The sequence below is a fragment of the Saccostrea echinata genome, unplaced genomic scaffold (genome assembly GCF_033153115.1).
Source record: "Saccostrea echinata isolate AGI-Se365-2 ecotype Australia unplaced genomic scaffold, CSIRO_AGI_Sech_v1 ptg000006l, whole genome shotgun sequence".
Classification (NCBI taxonomy): Eukaryota; Metazoa; Mollusca; class Bivalvia; order Ostreida; family Ostreidae; genus Saccostrea; species Saccostrea echinata.
This window is the reverse complement of record NW_026889755.1, coordinates 7252501-7276428: the sequence shown is the minus strand read 5'-3', so window position 1 is coordinate 7276428 and position 23928 is coordinate 7252501. Positions and strand designations below refer to the sequence as shown.

The following is a 23928-nucleotide window of genomic DNA, read 5'->3' as shown; positions in this document are numbered from 1 at the left end:
AAGATCAAATTATTTATTTTCTAAGTCATCATTTCTAAGGGCATATTATTAATTTGCCATAGGCCAGATCTCCCATTTCAGAATCAAATGGCCGTCTACTCTAATACACATAGGAAACCAGTTTGCTTTGAGCACTCGGAACACCTTGCTCGTTTTCGACACAATATCAGCTAAAACTTGACTTATGAGATCCTTCCTAACGAAACAAATACTCAGTAAGCAATTCTCGGATACAATACAAATGAAAAATTATCGCATACAAATAAGAAATTTTACAATACAAATAAGAAATTATACATTCAAATGGAAAGTATAGAATGCAAATAAAACATTATACAATTCAAATTTTTTTTTTTTACAATACAAATGTAAAATTATAGAATGCAAATAAAAATTATAGAATACAAATGGAAAATTACAGAATACAAATGGAAAATTATAGAATACAAATAAAAATTTTACAATTCAAATTGAAAATATCAAATAATGAAACGTTTGACATGACATACCATACTGAAAAGAGTTTACACAGAAACTTTGCCACAGGTCAGCATTTTATATCATACAAGAAAATGTAGTCTTTTATCATAGCAATAATATTTAAAATAAAACTAAATCAATGCCCCCCCCCCCCCTACGCACATTGTGGACATACCCTGACCCAATAAATCATTGTTTGAGTATAATTAATTTTAAAAAATTACTTACACTAAATAAGGATGCTTTACATCGATTCTAATTTGACAACTTATACATGTAGCCCTGTAGTCGTGAAACGTCCTTTATAGATTTTAAATATCAATAATTTTACAAAATTTTATTTTAAATAATTTTAAGTACATGAATTATTTCCCCGCAACTCAAAGAAATACACTAACTTTTTGTTATTTTTTAATGTAGATCTTAAGAAACATTACATTTTACGTCGTGCAGCGCATGGACGTACCATATGTTGAAGAGAATTTCATATTTTCTGATATTTTTTTTTTTAAATTCATTTATTTTTATTTATCATATTAATAATACTTATTTTACAATTGATAGTTGAATCATAGTGAAAATTATCTTGAAATACGATACGACATTTAGGGTGCGTATCATTACCGCTAAATTTTCAAAATTGTCATTACCGTTACACACTCATTACCGCTACAAAAAAAGGTTACATTACCGCTACATTTAAAAGAATACATCACCGCTACATTGCCTCTTTCGTTAGCCTGCTGATTATGCATGTACAGATTGATTTAAAGTATAACATATATAGATGTACATGCATAGGACCTGTTTTCCCTGCTCACCGCTGGGAGGGGAAGGTAAGACTTTGATCAGAATGTTTCTGGTTTTTATGCCCCCGTATCAAAGATTTGGGGGTATATAGTTTTTACCTTGTCCGTCCGTCTGTCTGTCTGTCTGTTTATCTTTTTGACCGCAAAAACTTTAACATTGCTCATAACTTTTGATTGGTTTGAGCTATAGCTTTCATATTTCACATGTGTATTCCTTGTGACAAGACCCTTCTTTGGGTACCATTATATTTGACCTTTTGACCTTGACCTTGGAGTTTGACCCAATTTTACAAAATTTTACCCAACTTTAACCTTGGCCATAACTTTTGAACAATTGGTGCTAGGGCTTTCATACTTCAGATGTGTAATCCTTGTGACAAGACCTTCCATTGAATACCAACAACTTTGATCTTTTGACCTAGGAGTTTGACCTACTTTTGAAAAACTTTAACCTTGGCCATAACTTTTGAACGGTTGGTGCTAGGGCTTTCATACTTCACATGTGTAATCCTTGTGACAAGACTTTCCTTTGGATACGAACAACTTTGACCCTTTGACCGTGGAGGTTGACCTACTTTTGGAAAACTTAACCTTGGTCATTACTTTTGAACGATTGGTGCTTCGGCTTTCATATTTCATCTGTGTATTTCTTGGGAGAAGGCCTTTCCTTGGGCACCATTAATTTGGACGATTTCACCTTGACCTTGATGTTTGACATACTTTTGAAAAAACTTTAACCTTTTCCATATCTATTCAATGGTTGCTGCTAGAGCTTTCATATTTCACAGGTTTATTCCTCAAGACATGACCTTACTTTGGGTACCAACATATTTGATTTGCTTTTGAGAAAGTTTAACCTTTGCTGTAAGTTGCCATACGGGGGCATCAGTGTTTCACAAACACATCTTGTTTTCAATTTTTATTTAAAATCTATTTCATTTAATAAAACATTTCAGAAAGTAACTAACGTGAATATAGATAAAAATGCCAGGCGTAGTAAATATTTTATTTCAAAGATTCTTTCAAGTTAAATTTTCACGGCAAATTATAATTCATGGAAGGCCTTGAAAAAAATCACTCTTGTTGAAAAAAATACAATCATTAAATTCAAAATTATTCTGATCAAACTCTACAATACATATAGCTTGAAAAAACATGTATTATGAAATAAAGCAATTCTTCTATCGGTTTACTAAAGCTTCCGTTAAGTTGAGTAAGGCAGGGTTGCGTCATGTCAAGCTTAAATTTATCAGGAGACTGAGGAGGCCCATGCACCGCAGTGAGTCTCCATTCTCTGCCTCATTCATCATCAACAGTAATATTGCCGAATTTAGACTCAGTTTGGTTCTCTCAGTTAAGTAATACATTATTGTATATTTATTTAAAAAAAAAAAACAAATGGTAATACTCTTCCTTTTTTTAATCAGATAATTGACTAGCAAAATAAAGCTACACTTACAGTCTAACAGAAATCGTCATGATTAACACAGTGAAAAAGTGTGAAGCATGTGAAATTGAACATCACTAATCTATCATTTCAATAAACTGATCAACGGTCCTCAAATATAGGCTCTGAGTTACCTCTTCATTTGTATTTGTTTTAAGGCCTTTAATTTGGTGGAAAACAGTTTCCCCTACATCAAATACATCGTTTTTAGCTCTACTGGTTAGAGACTAGAGGAGCTTATGCGATAGTAAGGTGTCCATCGTCCGTCTGTCTGTCTGTCTGTCCGTCTGTCTTTCTGTCTGTCTGTAAACAATTTTTCAAAATGCTACTCCTCCTACAGTTTTGGTCTGATTTCAATATAACTTGACACACAAGTAGACTACACTAAGATACATAATTTAGTGCATCGGTTTTTGATTTCAATGAACAGTGTTGCCATGGTTACTAAAAATAGAAATTTCTGTGAAATTCCTTTAAAACGCTACTCCTCCTACAGTTTTTGTCTGATTTTAATATAACTTGGCACACAAGTGGACTTCACTTTGATACATAATTTAGTGCATCGTTTTTTGATTTCGATGAACGGTGTTGCCAAGGTTACAAAAAATAGAAATTTCTGTGAAATTCCTTATAAACACTTCTCCTCCTACAGTTTTGGTCTGATTTTAATATAACTTGGCATACAAGTAGACTCCACACACTAAGATACATAATTTAGTGCATCAGTTTTTGATTTCGATGAAGGGCGTTGCCATGGTTACTAAAAATAGAAATTTCTGTGAAATTACTTTAAAACGCTACTCCTGCTACAGTTTTAGTCTGCTTTTAATATACTTTGGCACACAATTAGAATACAATATAATATAATAGTATAACTTGGCATACAGGAAGACTATACTGAGATACATAATTTAATGCATTGGTTTTTGATTTCGATGAACAGTGTTGCCATGGTTACTAAAAAAGAAATTTCTGTGAAATCCCTTTAAAACGTTACTCCTCCTACAGTTTTGGTCTGATTTCAATCTAATTTGGCACACAATTAGAATACACTATGATACATAATATGCAGTTCGGTTTTTGATGTGGTTACTAAAAATAGAAATTTCTGTGAAATACTTTCAAAACGCTACTCCTCCTACAGTTTTCCTTTGATTTCAATATAACTTGGCACAGAAGTAGACTACATTAAGATACATAATTCTATTTATTAATGCATGCTGCAAATCCAAGTGCTACTTTGTTATACGTACAGACCAGTAGAGCTACAGTCTCATCAGAGACTTCTGGTTAGTAAATATATTCATAAAGCGCGCTAAAACAGGCCTACAATAATTTGTTAAAAGATCAATTTCTTCAAAATATCGTACACATTAACGTTATAAAATTACGGTGTGTTACACATTGATCAAGATGTTAAGTATGCTACTAATAGTTAAAGCAAATTCACCATCCCATTTGGCTAAATGAAATACCTCTATCTTCTATAAAGATAGTTTTGGCGCAAACCAAAAACAAAAAAAAAAGTAAAATAACAAAAACAAAAAACAAAACTAGTAAACTAATTGTTCACAGAACAATTAGAGGTCTTTCCACCTTTTTAAGTGTTTCCGTGTCATTGGGCTGAAAAATAAGAAGAAAAATGGGGGGGGGGGAATGAGGGAAAAAAAATTTTGCTCCTCCAGCAGGGATCGAACTCAAAACCCTTGATTTGAAAGGCAGGTGCGCTAACCACTAGACCACGCACTCCGATGAAGATGGAGGTAGTAAATGAATTGTTTAGGAATAAATAGGAATAAAAACACGTGGCGATTTGTTTGTTATGGAATGTAGTAATCGGTATTAAATAGTTTTGAGAAACACGATTGTTGTGTAATAAAAACGCCGATTTTCTGTAAAAATAATTTATTTGAGTTGGTTTATACTTTGAATAAATGGATGTTTTTTTTATATAAATAATATATTTATTTTCAATAAAATACAACAAAATATCGAGGCAAAACTTCCGCAGAAGCCCTCTGTATATACCTCCCCCGGGGTGCCATGAGCTCCCTGGATCGGTATTTTTATTATAATATTTAATTTACAAAATTATATACATTAAATGAAAAAAAAATTCGTATACATATCATTGTTGACATTTCATTTCTATGCATATGCTTATATATCACTATATAATATTTTTTTGTAAATAAAATAAGTATTTTAGATGAAATATCTATACTTAATTTATATACTTCTCAAAATACATACTATCACAAAGAAAATCATATTTGGTCAGCTAACATTTTTAAAAGATGGTAATTTAATTTAAGGACATACGCAACGTAGTTTGAACTTTATTGTCTTTTTCCCTGGAGTTGAAGAGTTCCAATACTTAAAGGATCTGTGTGCTACATTTTTATGTCTATATATGCTGTTGTACACTTCTTCTAAAACAAGTTTGGATAAAAAAAAATCTATAATATATGTTTAGTCATTTTTGTGTATTTTTCTTTGAACTTTGCAAGAATTTTCATTAATTGATATCCTTTCAAAATCTCTGGTAATTGATGCATGCTGATTTTTGTCTACGAACATCTGATGGCACTATAATCTTAAATTAAGAATATTTTGAAAAATTATCAGTAGGTCAGGTACTCTGCGTATGTCCTTAACACTTTTTGCATCCTTTGCTATTAAATAATACTGATATAATGATGATTTTAAAAAAGATAACATTGCATGTGCATTTTCATTTTGTAATCTACATTTCATTTTATACTTGTATATTTTGTAACCTACAATTGATATGACATTATTAAAATTTTTGTTGTTTCGTTAAACTCATTTAAAAATCCTACAACAATATTTTTTCAGGATATATTTAATTTCAATATTTTTGATATTTTTTCCCATAATCTTTTTGAATCCGAACATTCTAAAATTAAATGTTCAATATATTCTGCTTGTCCACAACTTGTACAATTTTTCCCCAGCTCTTTATTCCATTTACTTACATTATAATTACAATTCATCTAGTTATGTAAAAGTTTAAAATTGAATTCTGCTATCTGTTTATTAAATACATTTACTATCTTAGCTGTATAAATATTTTTCCATTAACCATTTGTTATACTGAATTCTTTTGACCACTTCGTTCCCATTATTGGCTTTTTCTTCGTTTTAGAAAGTAGAATTTTATAATAAAATCCTGATTTTTCAAATTCTGGGTTTCTACTTTTTCCTTGAAAATAAGAATAGGGTTTTTGTATATTAGTGTTATTTACATTACAGTAATCTATATTTAGCTTTTTAATTGCTTTTTTCATTATTAGATATTCACATAAGTAATTACTCTTTGATTCAATGATCTCTTTTACATTCGTGAATAAATGGAGTTAATCATCTAGAGCCCAGGATACATTAGAACTGCAGTGCCGAGACTTTGTTTACAAATCTATGAAAAATGTCGCGTTCGGTTTGACCGAATATGGTGATCCAAAATAATAGGTAAGATTAAATAAACATCTCTATGTGGGTTGAGTTAAATGTAACTAGCATAAATTAAATTTCAGACATGCATTTCAGGAAGAAAAAAAAGTGTCAATGAGAGCGTGGAAATTTATTTGATAGGAAAAATCGCTATTTTCGAGATTCTTTCCATTAATATCAAATCTAAATAAAATTGAAATAAATTCCACATACTAAAGAAATCAAGAATGCTTGGTATTAAAATATCGTATTAGAGCAGGAGAATCGAATGCTTTTAATAACAACTGAAGAAATAGGCTATAAAAGCTTAAATTCATTTTTATGCCCATCAGCACCTAAATTTCAGATAGAAAAAACAAGAGGCCCAAGGGCCTTAACGGTCACCTGCGTATAATACAACAATTTAGAGGATGCATAGAGTATAAAATGAATTGAAAGGTGAAGCTTTGTTGCCCAAAAGCAAGAAAAATAGGGTGATCAGGATCAACAAATTAGTCTAGTATTCATTAACAGTTCATAAATTGGGTTCTAATCTGTTCCCCATTTATCACTCTCACCAGACAGTATATAAACAAACAATCAGTGCTTCTGTACTCATTTATTCCTTGTTGGAATCTCTTACATTGGCCCCTTGGTCTTCGATGAACATTTAATAAGACAAGTTATTTTTGTCTCATTTTTATTTATCTATTACTTACAAGTCTACCTGATCATTAAAACTATGAAAGTACTTTTTGTATTATACAATATAAATTCTTGCATAATTCTCTTATTCTATTAACCTTTCAAGTACATTATTTACAGTGAATTATCACAAGTAAATGGCAAAGGGGAATACCGGTAACTCCTCTCAGTAGAATACAAATTAATAAAGCCCTGGCCAGGACCAGAACACTTGACCAAATGGTCCTGATGTTCAAAAATCTGGAAAAAATACCCCTCCTTATTAAGACTTTTACTCTTTTTGCCTCTGATATGCCCAGGTGCAGAGAAGATTTTTAAAGCATTAATGCATTTTCACTATATATAATAAATAGTGCCCCACCCTAAAATCAGAACCTCTGATCCACGGGTCATGAAATTCACAATTTTGGAAGAGGCATCCTTGCTTATCATAACCATGTATTTGTTTAAATAATACCCAGGAGAAGAGAAGAAAATTTTCAAAGAAATAATGCACTTTCACTATATGATCTATATAGCCCCGCCCTAGCACCAGAACCCCTGACCCTGGGGCTATGAATTTCACAATGTTGGTAGAGTCACTCTTGCTTATCATAACTATGTATTCAATTTGTTTCAATAATACCCAGGAGTAGAGAAGAAGATTTTCAAAGAAATAATGCACTTTCACTATATGATCTATAAAGCCCTGCCCTAGCAACAGAACCCTTGACCCTGGGGCTATGGATTTCACAATTTTGGTAGTCACTCTTGCTTATCATAACTATGTATTCAATTTGTTTAAGTAATACCCAGGAGTAGAGAAGAAGATTTTCAAAGAAATAATGCACTTTCACTATATGATCTATATAGCCCCGCCCTAGCACCAGAACCCCTGACCCTGGGGCCATGAATTTCACAATTTTGGTAGAGGGCTCAATGCTTATTACAATCATGTCTACAGTTTGACTGCTTGATGTCCAGGAGTAAAGAAGAAGATTTTTAAAGATTGCATTCATTTTGATGGTTTTGGCCCCACCCCTCAGGCCTCAGGGGGGCAGGGGCCACGAATTTCACAATTTTTGTTCCCCTTCACCCATAGATGCTATATGCCAAAATTGGTTGAAAATAGTGTGCTGGTTCCAGAGAAGAAGCTGAAAATGGTGAAAAGTTTACGATCGACGAACAACGGACAACGCACGACGACGGACGAAAAGAGATAGCAATAGGTCACCTGAGTGACTCAGGTGAGCTAAAAAGTATTTGCCGATAAAATTCATAATTTCGTTACACTCCAGAGACTCACCGTAAAACTTTCAGGAAACTTTCTTTGAGGTCTTTTCTGCAGTTGTTTAACATCTTATGTCGATCCGAGGTGTTGTATGATTTTTAGAGAAATTTTCTACGTTGCTATTGATTTTTTTTTCTTAAAAAGGGGGGGGGGAGGGGATTATTTATCTATTCATTACTAACATTTTTTTAACCAAGAGTTGTAGCAACCTCCACGAACTTAATCGTGATTGTGACTTTGGGTCAAGGGTCAAGGTCAAAAGTCAAGGTCATTTAGAAAAAAAACCTTTGCTTTAAACTGAGTTCAACACTGAAATGTACATGAATCTAGATGCCTGTTATGAATTTTTTTTACCCTTGAGTCAGTGTCAAGGTCAAGGGTTAAAGGTCAAGGTCAAAGTTCAAAGGTCAAGGTAATTTAGATAAATAGCTTATATCAACATTTAAATATAGTTTTCAATGACCTTGACCTTTGACTTGACTTACATTTCGAGGTCAAAGGTCAAACATGCCCATGCAGTTGGTTCCATGTCACTAGGATGCATCCTTTGAAAGAAAAGGTCATTAAATGTAAGCAGCCAAAACTTTCAGGAACAGTAACTCATAGAAGGGGCTTTCGCAATGCATAGATTGAAGAGTGTACTAAATGAGTCAAAGACACTGATGAAGGTATGGTTTACGGTTTCAGAGGAGTAGCGATAACAAGGTTTTATTGCCAAAGGGGTGACAACTTTTGAATGGGTCAAGCTTGGGGGACAAGAATGAAATCTTTATAATAGTTTTAGAAGGACATATTATAGATGCAAAGATATTTAGTATATATCGAAAGACAAAAGAGATATTTAAAAAGCTAATTTTCTCATATTTTGAATGACCTTGACCTTTGACCTCTATATAAATTTCAAGGCCAAAGGTTCAGATATCCAAGGCCATTCGTCCCATGTCTCTACGATTAACTGTTTTAAATTTTTTTAAACTATTCGTAAACTCCAAAAACTTTCAGGGACAGTAACTCATAGAAAGGGCCGTAGAATCCTTTTGCACTGCATAGATTGAAGAGTGTACTAAATGAGTCGAAGACACTGATGAAGGTTTGGAATCTCTATGGTTTACAGTTTCGGAGGAGTAGGGATAACAAGGTTTTATTGCGAAAGGGGTTATAACTCCTCGAGGGGTCGAAGTTCATAAACGCAGGGTCAACTGCAAAAATCTTTTACGAAGTACATTCTCATGGACTATAAATCTTTTCGCTAAATCTTGAAACTCAAAAACACATTTGGCGGAAAAATAATAATAATAAACAGAACAATTTCGATAGGTCTTTCCACAGAAAGGTGGAAAAGACCTAATTATGCAACCAGCCTTTCAGTAAACATTTCAATAGGTAAAAAATGTTTGGCCAGTCCCTCACCCCCCCCCCCCCCCCTTCGATACTACATGCCTGTTAATAAAAAATTTCCCATTTTCATTGAAAGTTTTAGTGTAAATTTCAGTACCATGACTAAGCCTACTGTAAGGCTGGACGTCATCAGAAAGTGTAAAACCCATTACAATGTAATGCTAGTTAGATAGTCACTTATTTTCCTAGGGTCAGATTGTGGTGATTTGAGGAAAAATTATCGGTTTTTGGAGATATGATTACATAGTTGAAGAGGTGTTTAGTTGTGATACATGTATATTCAAAATTTCACATTTCGTTGAGGACATAAATTTGGGAGTCTTTTCATCAGTTGTTCATATCACAAAATCAACAAAAAAATAAACCCCTTCGAAAATTAGTGATTTCACAGTATAAAATACCATTTTTTAAAGGGTAATATAGTAAAATAATTAAATTATTCAAAAATCTGTAATGACTGATTTGTCTTAAATGTACAAAGTTTGTCTACCCCTTCTTTAGCTGCAAAACTTTTATTTCATCATTCAAAATTTTGCAGGAAATTGCCTTTCAGTACTTTTTTTTTGCCAAAAAGCATATTGAAAATTCTTATAATGAAAATTGAGCACAATCTGAAGATCTCACAACAAAGTCTTATCTTTGACAACCAATATCATCTCATTTGCATGGGGCAACAAAAAAAAAAAAACAATGAAGAAATAGAAGTAAAATCATTTTCAAAATTGTGTCTAAAGAGTGGGTTAAAATTATATTCAATCTAGTTTTAATATTCCCTCACAACAAAGGAACACGCTTGTGTGTGTGTGGGTGAGTGAGTGTGCATGTGCATAACAGAAGTGTTACGCAAGATATAATTTACATCCGGATCGATGTGCTCTTTATGAGGGGATGTTCCGCTTTGCAGTGCCCTTGTTAAGCTAAGACCATCATATTACAAAAAACTAATGCAATAACAATGCAGTTATATGCAAACTAATATATGAAAACTGTTAATCACCTTTTATTAGCGAGAATTTTATTTCAGAATAATTATGAGAGACCTTTTGCTTGCAAAATTAATTTTTTATTCTCCCACATATTTTTTTGTCAAGATTATACACAACAATGACCAGAATTCATCAAAATTTCAATTCCCTTATAAATACCAAATAGCTATCTCGTGGAGATCAGGAGTCACGAAAATTCAATGATCTACAGTTTTCAGTGTCATAGTCACTGAGAATATCATGTACATGTATATTCAAATACTGCTATAACTGTGGTACTTCAAATAAGAAAAAGACTAAAAAAAAATGTAAAAAAGGAATCAAAAGTAACCCAAGAAAGTTAAACCATATAAAACATTTAATGTTCTTTGATCAATTAAGTACTCAAAAAGAAAGGCCCATGGGCCACATCACTCACCTGAGCACTTTTGGTTAGGGAAATACAGAAATCAGTTCAGTATAGAAAAGATTAAATATACAGTGTATATATGGTCCCAACCTACCCCAAAGGGAGTGGGGGCATGATTAGAACAAACTTAAATCTTCACTGAGGGTGCTTCCATAATTCTTTGACTAATCATGGCTTTAAGATTTTTTGAGACTTTGTTGTTCTTGAGAAGAATATTTTTTTTTTTTTAGATATTTCCCATATATTCCTATGTATCACTTTGATCCTCTATTGTGGCCCCATCTTATAATTAACCCAGAGGGTCATGATTTGAACAATCTTGAATCTACACTATCTGAGAATATGTCTGTATTAATATGACTAATCATGGCTTTGCTGTTCTTGAGAAGAAGATTTTAAGAGATTTTTCCTATATATTCTTAAGCATAAATTTGATCCCCTGTTGTGGCCTCATCCTATCCCCGGGGATCATGTTTTGAACTATCGTGAATCTACACTATGTTTTGAAGCTTTCACATAACTTTCAATTTTCTGGCCCAGTGGTTATTGAGAAGAAGATTTTTTTAAAAATGCCATTAAATTTTTACCTATTCTTAATTAAAAAGGACAGAGCCCTTCCTATGTACAGATTTAAATCCTCTTCACCCAAAGATACTTAGTAGCAAGTTTACTTGAAATTGTCCTGGTGGTTCTGGAGAAGAAGTCAACAATGTGAAAAGTTTACATACAACACATATCAGACAGACAAATAAATGGATGCCAGACACTTTTTGATCAGGAAATCTCACTTGAGCCTTTGTCTGAGGTGATCTAACACTACAATGAACTGACTTATCTATCACTGTTACATGAATTCTATCTGAGGACAAAAACTCAATATCTTACAGTAGCTTACAGCTTAACAAATCTCATGTAAACAGTGGAGAGAAAAAAGTGTTACACATTTACGGTCAAACCAGTATATTTCCACTGATTTTACTGGGAGGGGGACATAATATCACCAATATCAAGAGTTCTGTAAACTCCTCGTGAACAAAAGCTGAACATTTGATTTAGCATTGATCTGGTTCCCATTTATCTGGGGTCCGTCTCCATCACCAATCTCTTTATTCTCCATGAGGACCAAGTTAATGTCAGAATTTATGTTTTCTTCTGGATTACTCAACGTCTGGTCCTGCCAACAAACAGCAAAAAGTTCCTCTTAATAAGATTTGTCAAAGGCACATGGATATATCAAGTGGTACACAAGGAAATACTGTAAACCAATTTTTATTTGTCTAGGAGAAATATCTGCAAGTTTTGCGATCCAATTCTTTTACACACAAATATACTTTTTTTGCAACAATCCATTCATTTTATGATTGTGTATATCTGTAGAATGTTTCATCAGTTATGAATATTAATGGTCAGAAATTGATTCATAATATAATCTACAAATCACAAATAAAAGCTGTCGAAAAACATCATTGGTGAACACTATAAAAAAATATCATATTCAAAGAATGACAAATGAATAAAAAGTAAAAACTATCAGAAAAAATGCACGGTAAGCTGCATTACAGATTTGTTTTTAAATTTCTTGAAGAATTTCATTAATGAAGGCAATAAGACTTTGACTTTAACACCTATTTAATATTTTCAATTTCTATTAAAAAAAAACTTTTACTTAGCTTTTACATTTACAATTAAAAGAAAAAAATAGAAAATTTTATCTTTGTGTGTATTTTTTACCTATTCTGAGTAATGATGTATCTGTTTGCCTCATGAGATATAGAAAAAAAAAATTCAAGCAGAAAGAAAATCATCAAAAGCAATATGGTATTAAAAAAAGATGCTTAGTGGGTAAATATTTTCAAGCAACATATTCAAAATCTTCATTTTAAATGGCTCATAAGGAGATATTGTTTTTAATAAAGTCTTGCAGAAACAGCCCTTGTACACTTTTATATACATACATGTTTTCAATAGAAGGTCAACAATATACAGCTGCACTTTGATATCTCGAACCAGATATCTCAAGTATCTTGGATATGTTGAAGAGATCTGGAAGTAATAATTACTTATTCTTGGAGTATTTTACCTTCAATATCTCAAATCCTCAGATATCTCAGAGTTTGTTGTGATCCCATTGAGTTTGAGATAACAAGGTTTGACACACCAAGGAGGCAGTCTACATATTTGTACCATGAATTATCTCCCTTTACCTCATCATGTCTTGTGCCACAACAGCATTTCTTCCTCCAGGAATCCGGTAGACAACAACACAACCAATCACAGACAGGTATTAGGTATTTCGGGTCTACCTCCTCTTTTTTCATTGGACCTGAGAAAAAAATAAATTATACACTGTCAGTAATCTCTAAGAATGGGTTTGCTCACAGCAATTTTGTAACAAATTATTTTCAAAGGAATATCAGATCACTGGACTGCATACAATGAATCTATCAATTCCCACAACACAAGTACATGTACAGGGGTAATTTAATTTATCCACATTCGATTAACATTAAGAAAAAATCTGTTACAATAATTTCTAAGTCCACCCAAGGACAACATTTTTTGATAATATTTGATATACTTACCAGTGACAACACTGACACATAGTCCAACAAAGACGGCTATAAATAGTCCCAGAGTAGAGTACCACAGGTATGAGAGGGAGTAGAGATCGTGGAGAGCTGACCTACTTAACAAACAAAATAGGACAATAAAAAGAGATTATGGAGAGTTGATCTACAAAACAAAGAAACAAAAATAAAATTAGGACAAGAGAACATGTACACCTGACCTATATAACAAAGAAATAAAAATAGGTCAATTTTTTCAAATAACCAGTTTATGCCAAAAGAACATTATTGTTGTAACTGTAAAGTATTTATTAATAATATATCAATGTTGTTTCCAGTCTCTTTAGCTTGTCAAGCACACTGTTTTTATCTTTCACTAACTTCTCTTCAATTTCATTTTGAATGATTGCTCTGCAGTTTACATTTTTTTTTATTCTTTTTGAAAACAAGATATTATTGTGAAACACTGATGCCCCCGTATGGCAACTTATAACGAAGGTTAAACTTTCTTAAATGCAAATCAAATATGTTGGTACCCAAAGTAAGGTCTTGTTGTGAGGAATATGCCTGTGTAATATGAAAGTCCTAGCAGCAACCATTGAAAAGATATGGAAAAGGTTAAAGTTTTTCAAAAGCAAGTCAAACATCAAGGTCAGATGTATTAAATTAATGGTTCCCAAGAAAAGGCCTTCTCACAAGAAATACACATGTGAAATATGAAAACCCTAGCACCAACCATACAAAAGATATGGCCAAGGTTAAAGTTTTTCAAAAGTAGGTCAAACTCCAAGGTCAAGGTGAAAGGGTCAAAGTTGCTGGTATCAAAAGGAAGGTCTTGTCACAAGGATTACATATGTGAAGTATGAAAGCCCTAGCACTAACTGCTCAAAAGTAATGGCCATGGTTAAAGTTTTCCAAAATTAGGTCAAACTCCAAGGTAAGGGTTATTGGGCTATAATTGTTGGTATCTAAAGGAATGTCTTGTCACAAGTAATACACATGTGAATAAATGAAAGCCCTAGCACCAACTGTCCAAAAGATATGGCCAATATAGAAGTTTTTCAAAAGTGGGTCAAACTCCTAGGTCAAGGTCAAAGGGTTAAATTTGTTGGTATCCAAAGAAGGGTACTGTCACAAGGATTACACATGTGAAGTATGAAAGCCCCAGCTCCAACTAAACAAAAGTTATGGCCAATATAGAAGTTTTTCAAAAGTAGGTCAAACTCCCAGGTCAAGGTCAAACGGTCAAATTTGTTGGTATCCAAAGGAAGGTCTTGTCACATGGATTACACATGTGAAATATGAAAGCCCTACTATGAACCATTAAAATTTTGTAAAACTGGGTCAAACTCCTAGGTCAAGGTCAAAGGGTCAAATTTGTTGGTATCCAAAAGGAAAGTCTTGTCATATGGATTACACATGTGAAATATGAAAGCCCTAGCATCAACTGTTAAAATTTTGTAAAACTGGGTCAAACTCCAAGGTCAAGTTCAAAAGGTCAAATATGATAGTACTTAAAGAAAGGTCTTGTCACAAAGTTATATCTCCAACCAATCAAAAGTTATGAGCAATGTTAAAGATTTTGCAGAAAAACAGACAAACAGATAAACAGACAAACAGCTAAACAGACAGACGGATGGACAGGGCAAAAACTATATACCCCGGAATCTTCGATACGGGGGCATAGAAATGTGAAAACTGAAAATGCACTTAAATGCTCATTGTCAGATACCCACAGATGATCTCATCTCTTCGTGGGCAAACTCACTGAAATAATGCTGTATGAAATAAATGTGCACAGATCATTTGATTGGTTGCTACACAGAGCTATGACAAATCAACGAATCAAATTTTACATCATATATGTATGTTTAGCAATGATAAAACTTTTCCATAGTTACACACCAATTGTGTACAAATCCACTCACCAGTGCATTCACACTTTGAGGAAGGTACTCCAGACCTATATTATTCTTGACTGGAATTTGATGCCAGTGCGAGACCTGTACAACTTGTCTTCACTTATTTACAGGCACCATCATACTAGCATAAATAAGCAAACTAAAAAACATATTTTCAAAAGAATTCCAACTTTCTGATTGGTTGTCTGTAATGGAAGTACTAGTATTTGCATACTTAACAACAATATTTCAGCGATGAGTAAAAGTCGAGATCATCCATGGGTATCTGATGATGTTAAATGCTAAACTTTGTGCACTGAGAACTCACCTTTCTTTGGCCACTTCAGCTGCATGTGTTGTAATGTCAATGGAGATATTGGTCAGTACCATAGACTGGTTAATATGAGGGATGGAGTAATTGAGCATATTTAAATTCACTGAAGTCATGGGGGTCGTAAGGTTAAGGTTGGCAGCACAGGTTTCTGTAGGAAAGTCCAGCTTCTCTTTCACCCCTATAACACTGTACTTTGCTATACCAATCCACATCATCACAGCATAGGATACAAGTGGTCCCACCATAGCTCCCTGTAAAAATTTATATGATAATTTTTCCTTGGTGAGGGAGGGTTGGTGTGGAGGGTTGGGGGGTCAGACTTTATAGCTGTAATATAAATTTGTCTGTAATTTGTACTTTGGGTTGGGGATTACATGACAGATTATACTTCTGTCAATTTATTACTGTCAAAGGGCATTGTTACATGCATTTACTCATCTAAGAAAAGTAAAAGAAAAGAAAACACTCTTTTTTAACTTTTTACTCCCCAACTCCCATGCAACATAGAAAATCTATCTGAATAAATTATGACAAAACACTGACTGTGTATGTCAGCATGGTAAAGAAGTTAGATGTTAACTGGCCTTGCAGTTGTGAATCATAAAATATTAACACCATTACAAATAACTTAAATTCGAAAATTTTCTTGCATTTTTTTTTTTGGCTATCATAAATGGACTTCCCAATATTGATTTAATTAAATTCAATAAAAAAAAAAATCATGAAAGATTTAAAAACTTACAATCCAGTTACATGAAGGGAAAAATGCCCCTAACACGACAAATCCATTCAATGCTCCACTGGCTGCACCCATAAAACTAAGAGAGACCTAAAAGAAAAAGAAATCTTAGTGATTTTCTTCATACACAATTATATTCAAATTTATAATACATTATCACACAGAACAATCCTTAAACAATAAATGGTCCCGACTGCTAGAACTTTTAAAAAGAAGATGAAGATCATTATGAGGCCCCTACCAGTGAAACCCGAGGAGACTACAGGTTGCCTCCTATTCTGTCTGTCTGTCTGTCCATCTGTCTAACTGTCCATCTGTCTTTCAGTATGTCTCACTTGGTTTTCCGCTAAATGCTTGCAGATATTAAGCTGATTTTCTTGTATGGGAGTGTACCTTCACATTTACTAATCAACTTTAAATTTCATTTGGCTTCCTTGATTTTTGATGGAATTACAGCCTTTCTAATTTTTAAGGGGAACCAGATTACACTTGCTGGTAGGGGACTAGTATTACTTAATGCAATACTCTCAGAATGCTTGCTTTACTTTCCCATATGTTTAAAATGCAGAGTATCTACGGCAATTAATTCCAAATAAATAGTGGCCTTGTTATTCAAATAAATATATGTACATATATTTTCCTTCATATTTTTCCACAATAATAGAAAACTCAATTTAATGCCTTAGAATTTGTCGTCTTGTGTCCACACTGCATGGGTTTTTATATATTGAATGGAATAAAATTTCAGATATGACCTTCACCTCTACGGTTTGGAAAAAAATAATAAGCCTTGACATCTAAACTCACAAATTCATTACTTGGTTTTCCTTGTTTACGAGACTTTACCTGTAAAACAGTTCCTCCTAGCTTCCTCACAGCAAATGAAACTCCTAAACCGAGAATCCCAAACAAAATCACTGAAAAATAAACAGTACTCTACTTGTATCAACAAACAACAGTTTATCATATTCTTATTCATATTCATACAAGTTAACAAACAAAAGGATGCCCTTCAAGAAATAAAAAACCAAAAAAGAGGACACATTCTTTAAAATCATACTACAAAAGAAATTACCTAACATTCGGGTTATCCACGCATGGACAATCTCTGATTTATTTTTGACGTGAGGTTTTATGATGTCCTCCCATGTTGTGGCAACCTGTGAGCTTAGATTGGATGAAACAGAGCTGTAATATAAAAGGAAATCTTTTTTGGACTAAGAAAATTTTTTTATCATCTTGGTATAAACTGAAAGAATAATTATGCTTTTATCTTTAGAAAAGCAATCTTTTTTCGGAATCAAAATGAATCTTTCTCCTTGATTGTTAATAAAAAAGCGAAATTATCATTCTGACCTTAATGCACCACTAAAGAGACCAGCTATGAATAAACCAGGCACCCCTGGGACATGCAGCATTTGAATCACAAAGAGTGGAATGATCTAAAGTATAAAGAAAAGCAATTACAATTTAAAATAAAAAATTAAAATAAAAAATACATTTTGTTTTTCATCTAAGTGTGCTGAAGAATTCTAAAGATTTTTCCAAACTGGCAAAACACTTTCACTGCATGAAGATTTGCAAAAAAATTATGATCACAGTCATAGCATCTTACTTGATAATAAAACTGTAAACCACTTTTAATTTGCGAGAACTTTATTTTCGCGTAATTACACAAGACCGTCTGTTCGCGAAAATTTTGTTCTAACATAAATTTTATAAGCATAGCTTATATACAACAATAACAAGAATTTGGGAAAATTTTGTCCTGCTCATAATTACCAAGTACCTATCTTGCGAAAATAAGGTGTCAAAAAAATTTGGTGATCTACAGTACTGAATTTAATATTGACCTGATTTGAGCTTTTGATTTCTTTATTTGTATATGGATCACATCCTTTCATTGCGTAGAAGGCAAACACAGATATCCCAGCCAAACAGGCAGTCGTCACCATGATGAATAGTCCCACACAGTTCAGCAAGACAGCACTACAATAAAATTCATCATTGTATGATTTTTCCAGGCCTGGCAGATGGTAGTACATGGTTATTAAACTTTTATTACAGTCAAATTTCAACATCTCTAAACCTAAAGGGGGTTGAGAAAAACTTTCTAGATATCTGAGGATTTGAGATATTAAGGTAAAAATTCAGGAAGTAAAAGTGTTGGCTTTTCCAACTCAATTTAATATATTTTATAATTTTATACAGTCAAACCTCATCATCTCAAACTCAATTGGGCCAAGAAAAACTTCAACATATCTGAGGATTCGAAATATCAAGGTCAAATTACAAAGAAAAAGAGAAATTGAGACTTCAACTCACTTCAACCTATCCATGGTATTCCAGATATCAGTGTTTGAGATATTGAAGTTCAACTGTACATGGTATTTATTTAAAGATATCAGTGTTTGAGATACAAATGTTCAACTATACATTCCAGCTAAATGAGGTACCGTACTTACATTTTTGCCTCCCTGAGTGAGGCCAGGGCACTAAATCTCTGTATGCTCTGTTGACTAGCTCCAAAGGTCCCCACCCAGTTGATCATACCTCCAATTGTTAATGCCCAGAATGTGTGTCGAACCGTTGGATCAAAATCAAAGCTGAAAAAAAATTCATCAATTTTAACATCAACTAGAAATATGGGCTGAAAATGGTGATTGAGGTTATTTGACCCACTGATAACAGGGTTGCAAATAACCACTTGCCCACTGCTAAATCAATGCGAAAAATTTTGTCTGTGGGCGAGCAAATCTTCAAGTATGTTATCACCCACATGGCAAGTTATGAATTTTATTGGAATTTTTCTGGACATGGACCGTGGTTTAATTCTTCTACTATGAAAGGCACTATTTCCTACCTTTAAAACGTTCTCTGAACACTGAATCACATCAACTTCCATTATTTGTATGCAAGGTCAGGTCTCAAGTGAAGGAAAACACATTAGACATAGTTTCATACAAATGAAATCCAGAGGAAATTAAAATGAAAGACTGTGGACAGCAGAGTGAATGCTCTTCTTAAAAGATTTTGATACAAAAAGATCTAGAATTTCTTTATCAATATCAATGTGGACTAGTAGAACTTGTAAAGATTGGGGCCCACATGGCCCTTAAGGTTTTAAAAGTGTGATTAGGGAGATAACTCTCACTGGGTTCCATGACTATCCTGAAGTGAACTCTGTTTTACTGATGAAAAACTGTTTACAGACAGATGGACAGACACCATACCAATGCATTAGGTCTTAAGGTCTCTGACAAATTGAGCTAAAAACACTAGAAAAAACACAAGATTCAGGATTTGATGCTTTGTACAGGATAAAACCATTCCTAAGCAAATGACTTGAAAAAATATACAATTTTTGTCATCTAATTATTCCTAACCAATGTGACATTAATAAATACACAATGCAGAAGTAATTCTTGTCAGAAATCATCCTTGAGTTAATATAGTTCAACTTACTTCCAGAAGTTGATTCTTCCCCACTGATCATTCAGTTCCCAAACCTTTGAAAATCCTCCTACTTCTAAAGTAGCCTAAAAAAGTCATAAATATAAGCAAAAAAATTGTGGTAAAGTGCCAATTAAATTTTAGATTCATATTAATTTTAGAAAGCTTTGTTGTTGAAATCTAAATAATATTTCCATCATGTATGTTATCATCAGATTTTTTTATTAACACAGTTACTGCCAAATAAATAAATAAATAAATATATTTAGCATGATTAAAGACATTGTATATGGGATACCGAATGGAGTTTTGATTGGAAAAACACAGAATTTAATGCACATTTTCACTGTACCTTTGTAACAATAGTTAACAGAGTTCCAAACATAATGATGGCCTGGAATGCATCCACCCACACCACAGCTTTTAGACCACCCTGTAATGTTAAAGCAAGTGTATAAGCAGCTGTCATCACACTTTTAACCCACCCTCTACATGGCAACAAATTCACAGCTATTGAAAAGTTGTCAACACTCTAGAAATGAGCATCATGATTTACAATAACTTAAAGAAAATAGTTTTAGAGGGCCCATATAAATCTATCTATATATATCTATCTTTACATACTGTTATTTATTCTAATTCATCAATCTTCATATTACTAACAGTTTAATATAATACTATAAGTGTCTCCCCTGAACACTACACCGTAATTATTCAGAAAACAGTTCAAAACATGCATAAATTAAAATAGAGTTGTTCCCCAGTGGATTATGTAATAAAATAGGTTGATCATGATATCAGTATTTTTGACCATTGAACATTATAACATTAATTTAAACAGAAGTTCCTTATAAAATGGAATTGATTCAAACATCTACAGTAGCATGTCTAGGGTATGTTAATGGGCAATTTTTGTCCCATCACTGCCCATGAAGGCAAACACTTAAGAAAAAAGATTTAACACAATTTAATTTTGCTTAGACCATCTTCAAAATTTAACACATTTTTCCTTGGAGAGTACAATAACTGAGTTTTAAATATAAATTTAAATTAAATATTTCACCAAAAAAAAAGGGGGGGGGGGGGGCAACAATGCAATGGAGACAGTTTGAAACTCACCATAAAAGTGTAAAATGTACAAACAAAACCTATCAGAAGAAATGAGGCCCACTCAGGAAAACCAGTCACTGTAATGCAAAAATATATATAATAATATATTCTGAACCAAATCAATCACAACAAAATAGCATTATCAAAAAGAAGTTCAAATTTTCATAAAACTTTCAAAGTTAAAGTTACGCAGGTCTTTACTAAATATAGTATGTAAATGAAAGAACACACAGGGAATATATGTAAATTTACAATATTTAAGTAATCACCATACTGGTTAATCTATGGGTAATCTAATCAATTATCACAGTGCCCATCAAATTTATTGAATTGATAAATTATTATTACCATGTATTCTTTTTTTTTTGTTCAGCAAGCAGAACAAATTTCTACATGTCTAAAGCTGGTGATGCTTATAAATTTAGATGTTTTATTTTCTGGTATAAACATTCAATTTTAACACATATATATATATATATATATATATATATATATATATATATATATATATATATATATACGGAATTTCTATGAGCACTGACCTGCACGTAAAGCTGTTGCTGGAGCAAATGATGCAATCCCTGTGTATGTCAACTGAAATATAATCTATGTTTGTGAAAATCATTTAAAATTTAGGCCAAAATAGAAATATTTCAGCTTATGTAATACTTGAAAAACTAATATATTCAACATGTATAAACAGTTCAACTTCGATATCTTGAACATATTAGATATCTCGAATACCATTGATATGTCAAAGTGATTGGGAAGTCCTAACCATCTGTTTCATAAGTATTTTACCCCGGATATCCCTAACCCTTGGATATCTAAAAGTTTTTTCTTGGTTCCATCAAATTTGTGATAAAGAGGTTCGACTACATGTAGTTTTATAAAGTTGATGAACATGCTTAAAAGTTAAAACATGCAACATTTGGAAAACATACAATTTCACATGCCTGACATACCGTATAAGTATAATTTTTAGCGAGATGCAAAGGATGACTGCACTTAACTCCTGTTTTGGGGTCTTTTTCGGTTGCTTCTGTTGCTTTTATATCTAAACCTTATTTCATTTTTGTATGTTTATGAAAGAATCCTTTCAATTTGGAACCAAATTTAAATCTTTATATGATTTTAGACTGTGATACAATAAAATGATTCAATGTTTTTTGTCCTTACTGCTTTCCAAATATAGTGAATTTACACTTACCTGCCCTTGATTGAACATTAGATATGCATGAGAGGTGGAGCTAACATTGTAAGAATGGTCTAAATTAGACTTGATAAATAACTATGACTTTTTTGAAAAAAAGAACATATCACTTTTTCGAATCTCCCTCTCCATTCTGTATGGCACAAATACACTTCTGACAAAGGTTTCAAAACGAAATTAACAATATGAGCACATCAATGTAATTAAAGCAGATTTTATATCGATGCCAGATGACTTAACATGTTCGAACACAATGTCCTAGTTAGCACAAAACATGCTACCTTACAAGTCACGTGACGGAATTTAGTATTCACAAAGTTACCTGAGGTAAGAAATCAAATGGTGAATTATAATATTCAACGTCACAATCCTTGGTTACAACAAAGAGAGCGAATGTAAGAAGAAGCATTTTTTTCTCTTTTTAACTATGAGCACACGTTTGTCTATTAATCTCCTTTTGACACATTATTATTTATGCAAATATACAACTACTGTTAAATGTAGAACAATAGACAAACATGCACTGACTATGTATAAAGTCAGTAAAAAAGTGGGTGTCCTCATTATTGAACGGAGATTCAAGAAATTGTGATGACCCCTGCCTTTGAAAACAGAATCGAACTTCGTAAATACACAGTTTTATTAAACGTAATTACAAAGTTGTAAATTGGATGTTGACCAATCTTGCAATGAAAAGAAAATGCTTGTTTTGAAAGTTTATTTTGTCGCAAATATCGTATGTCCTTAAGTGCAGTCATCCTTTAGCAATTTTATAATGTAAAACAAGAGGCCCATGGGCCACAATGGTCACTTGAGTAACTTTGGTCCCGCTGTTCTTCACCAGATTTTCCCCTTGTATTACGTTTTGTGGGCCTACCCTATCCCTGGGGGTCATGATTTGAACAATTTAGAATCTACACTACCCCTGAATGCTTCCATGTAAGTTTCAGTTTTTCTGGCCCAGTGGTTGTTGAGAAGAAGATTTCTAAAGATTTCCCTATATATTTCAATGTAAAACTTTGATTCCCCATTGTGGCCCCACCCTACCCCCGGGGGTCATGATTTGAACAATTTAGAATCTACACTACCCCTGAATGCTTCCATGTAAGTTTCAGCTTTTCTGGTCCAGTGGTTCTTGAGAAGATTTTTAAAGATTTTCCCTACATACTTAAATGTAAAACTTTGATTCCCCATTATGGCCCCACCCTACCCCCGGGGGTCATGATTTGAACAATTTAGAATCTACATTACCCCAGGATGCCTCCATATAAGTTTCAGCTTTTCTGGCCCAGCGGTTCCTGAGAAGAAGATTTTTTAATGACCTCACCCTATTTTTGGCTTTTCTTGATTATGTCCCCTTGTAAGGGGGCTTGGCCCTTCATTTGAACAATTTAAACTCCCCTTCAGCCAAGGATGCTTTGTACCAACTTTGTTCAAAATTAGTCCAGTGATTCTTGAGAAAAGTTTAAAATGTGAACAGTTTACAGACAGATGGACAGACAGACGGACGGATGGATGACAGACAACAGGTGATCAGAAAAACTCACTTGAGCTTTCAGCTCAGGTGAGCTATAAAGATAGCTATAACAACAGATTATACAGTACGTATACGATATAAATTGTTAGTGATATTCAATTTTAGTGATCTCAAAAC

General features: G+C 33.1%; 1 protein-coding gene across 2 annotated transcripts in view; it reads right to left on the bottom strand.

Annotated features, from left to right (window-relative positions):
* Window positions 1-10603: 10603 nt before the first annotated feature.
* LOC133180245 (sodium-coupled monocarboxylate transporter 1-like) overlaps window positions 10604-23928 on the bottom strand; it is a 30685-nt gene continuing 17360 nt past the window's right edge. The window contains exons 4-17 of one of the 2 annotated variants that reach the window (XM_061314786.1): window positions 21604-21655; window positions 21071-21138; window positions 20304-20384; window positions 19964-20037; window positions 18964-19104; window positions 18352-18487; window positions 17855-17940; window positions 17574-17686; window positions 17345-17415; window positions 16502-16588; window positions 15754-16010; window positions 13540-13643; window positions 13162-13280; window positions 10604-12131 (exon numbers count right to left, since the gene is read on the bottom strand). In XM_061314786.1, coding sequence (XP_061170770.1) covers window positions 11964-12131; window positions 13162-13280; window positions 13540-13643; window positions 15754-16010; window positions 16502-16588; window positions 17345-17415; window positions 17574-17686; window positions 17855-17940; window positions 18352-18487; window positions 18964-19104; window positions 19964-20037; window positions 20304-20384; window positions 21071-21138; window positions 21604-21655 — 1557 coding nt within the window. In that variant the 3' untranslated portion in view covers window positions 10604-11963. The remainder of the gene's footprint in view (window positions 12132-13161; window positions 13281-13539; window positions 13644-15753; window positions 16011-16501; window positions 16589-17344; window positions 17416-17573; window positions 17687-17854; window positions 17941-18351; window positions 18488-18963; window positions 19105-19963; window positions 20038-20303; window positions 20385-21070; window positions 21139-21603; window positions 21656-23928) is intronic. The other variant, XM_061314787.1, reaches the window with a different exon arrangement.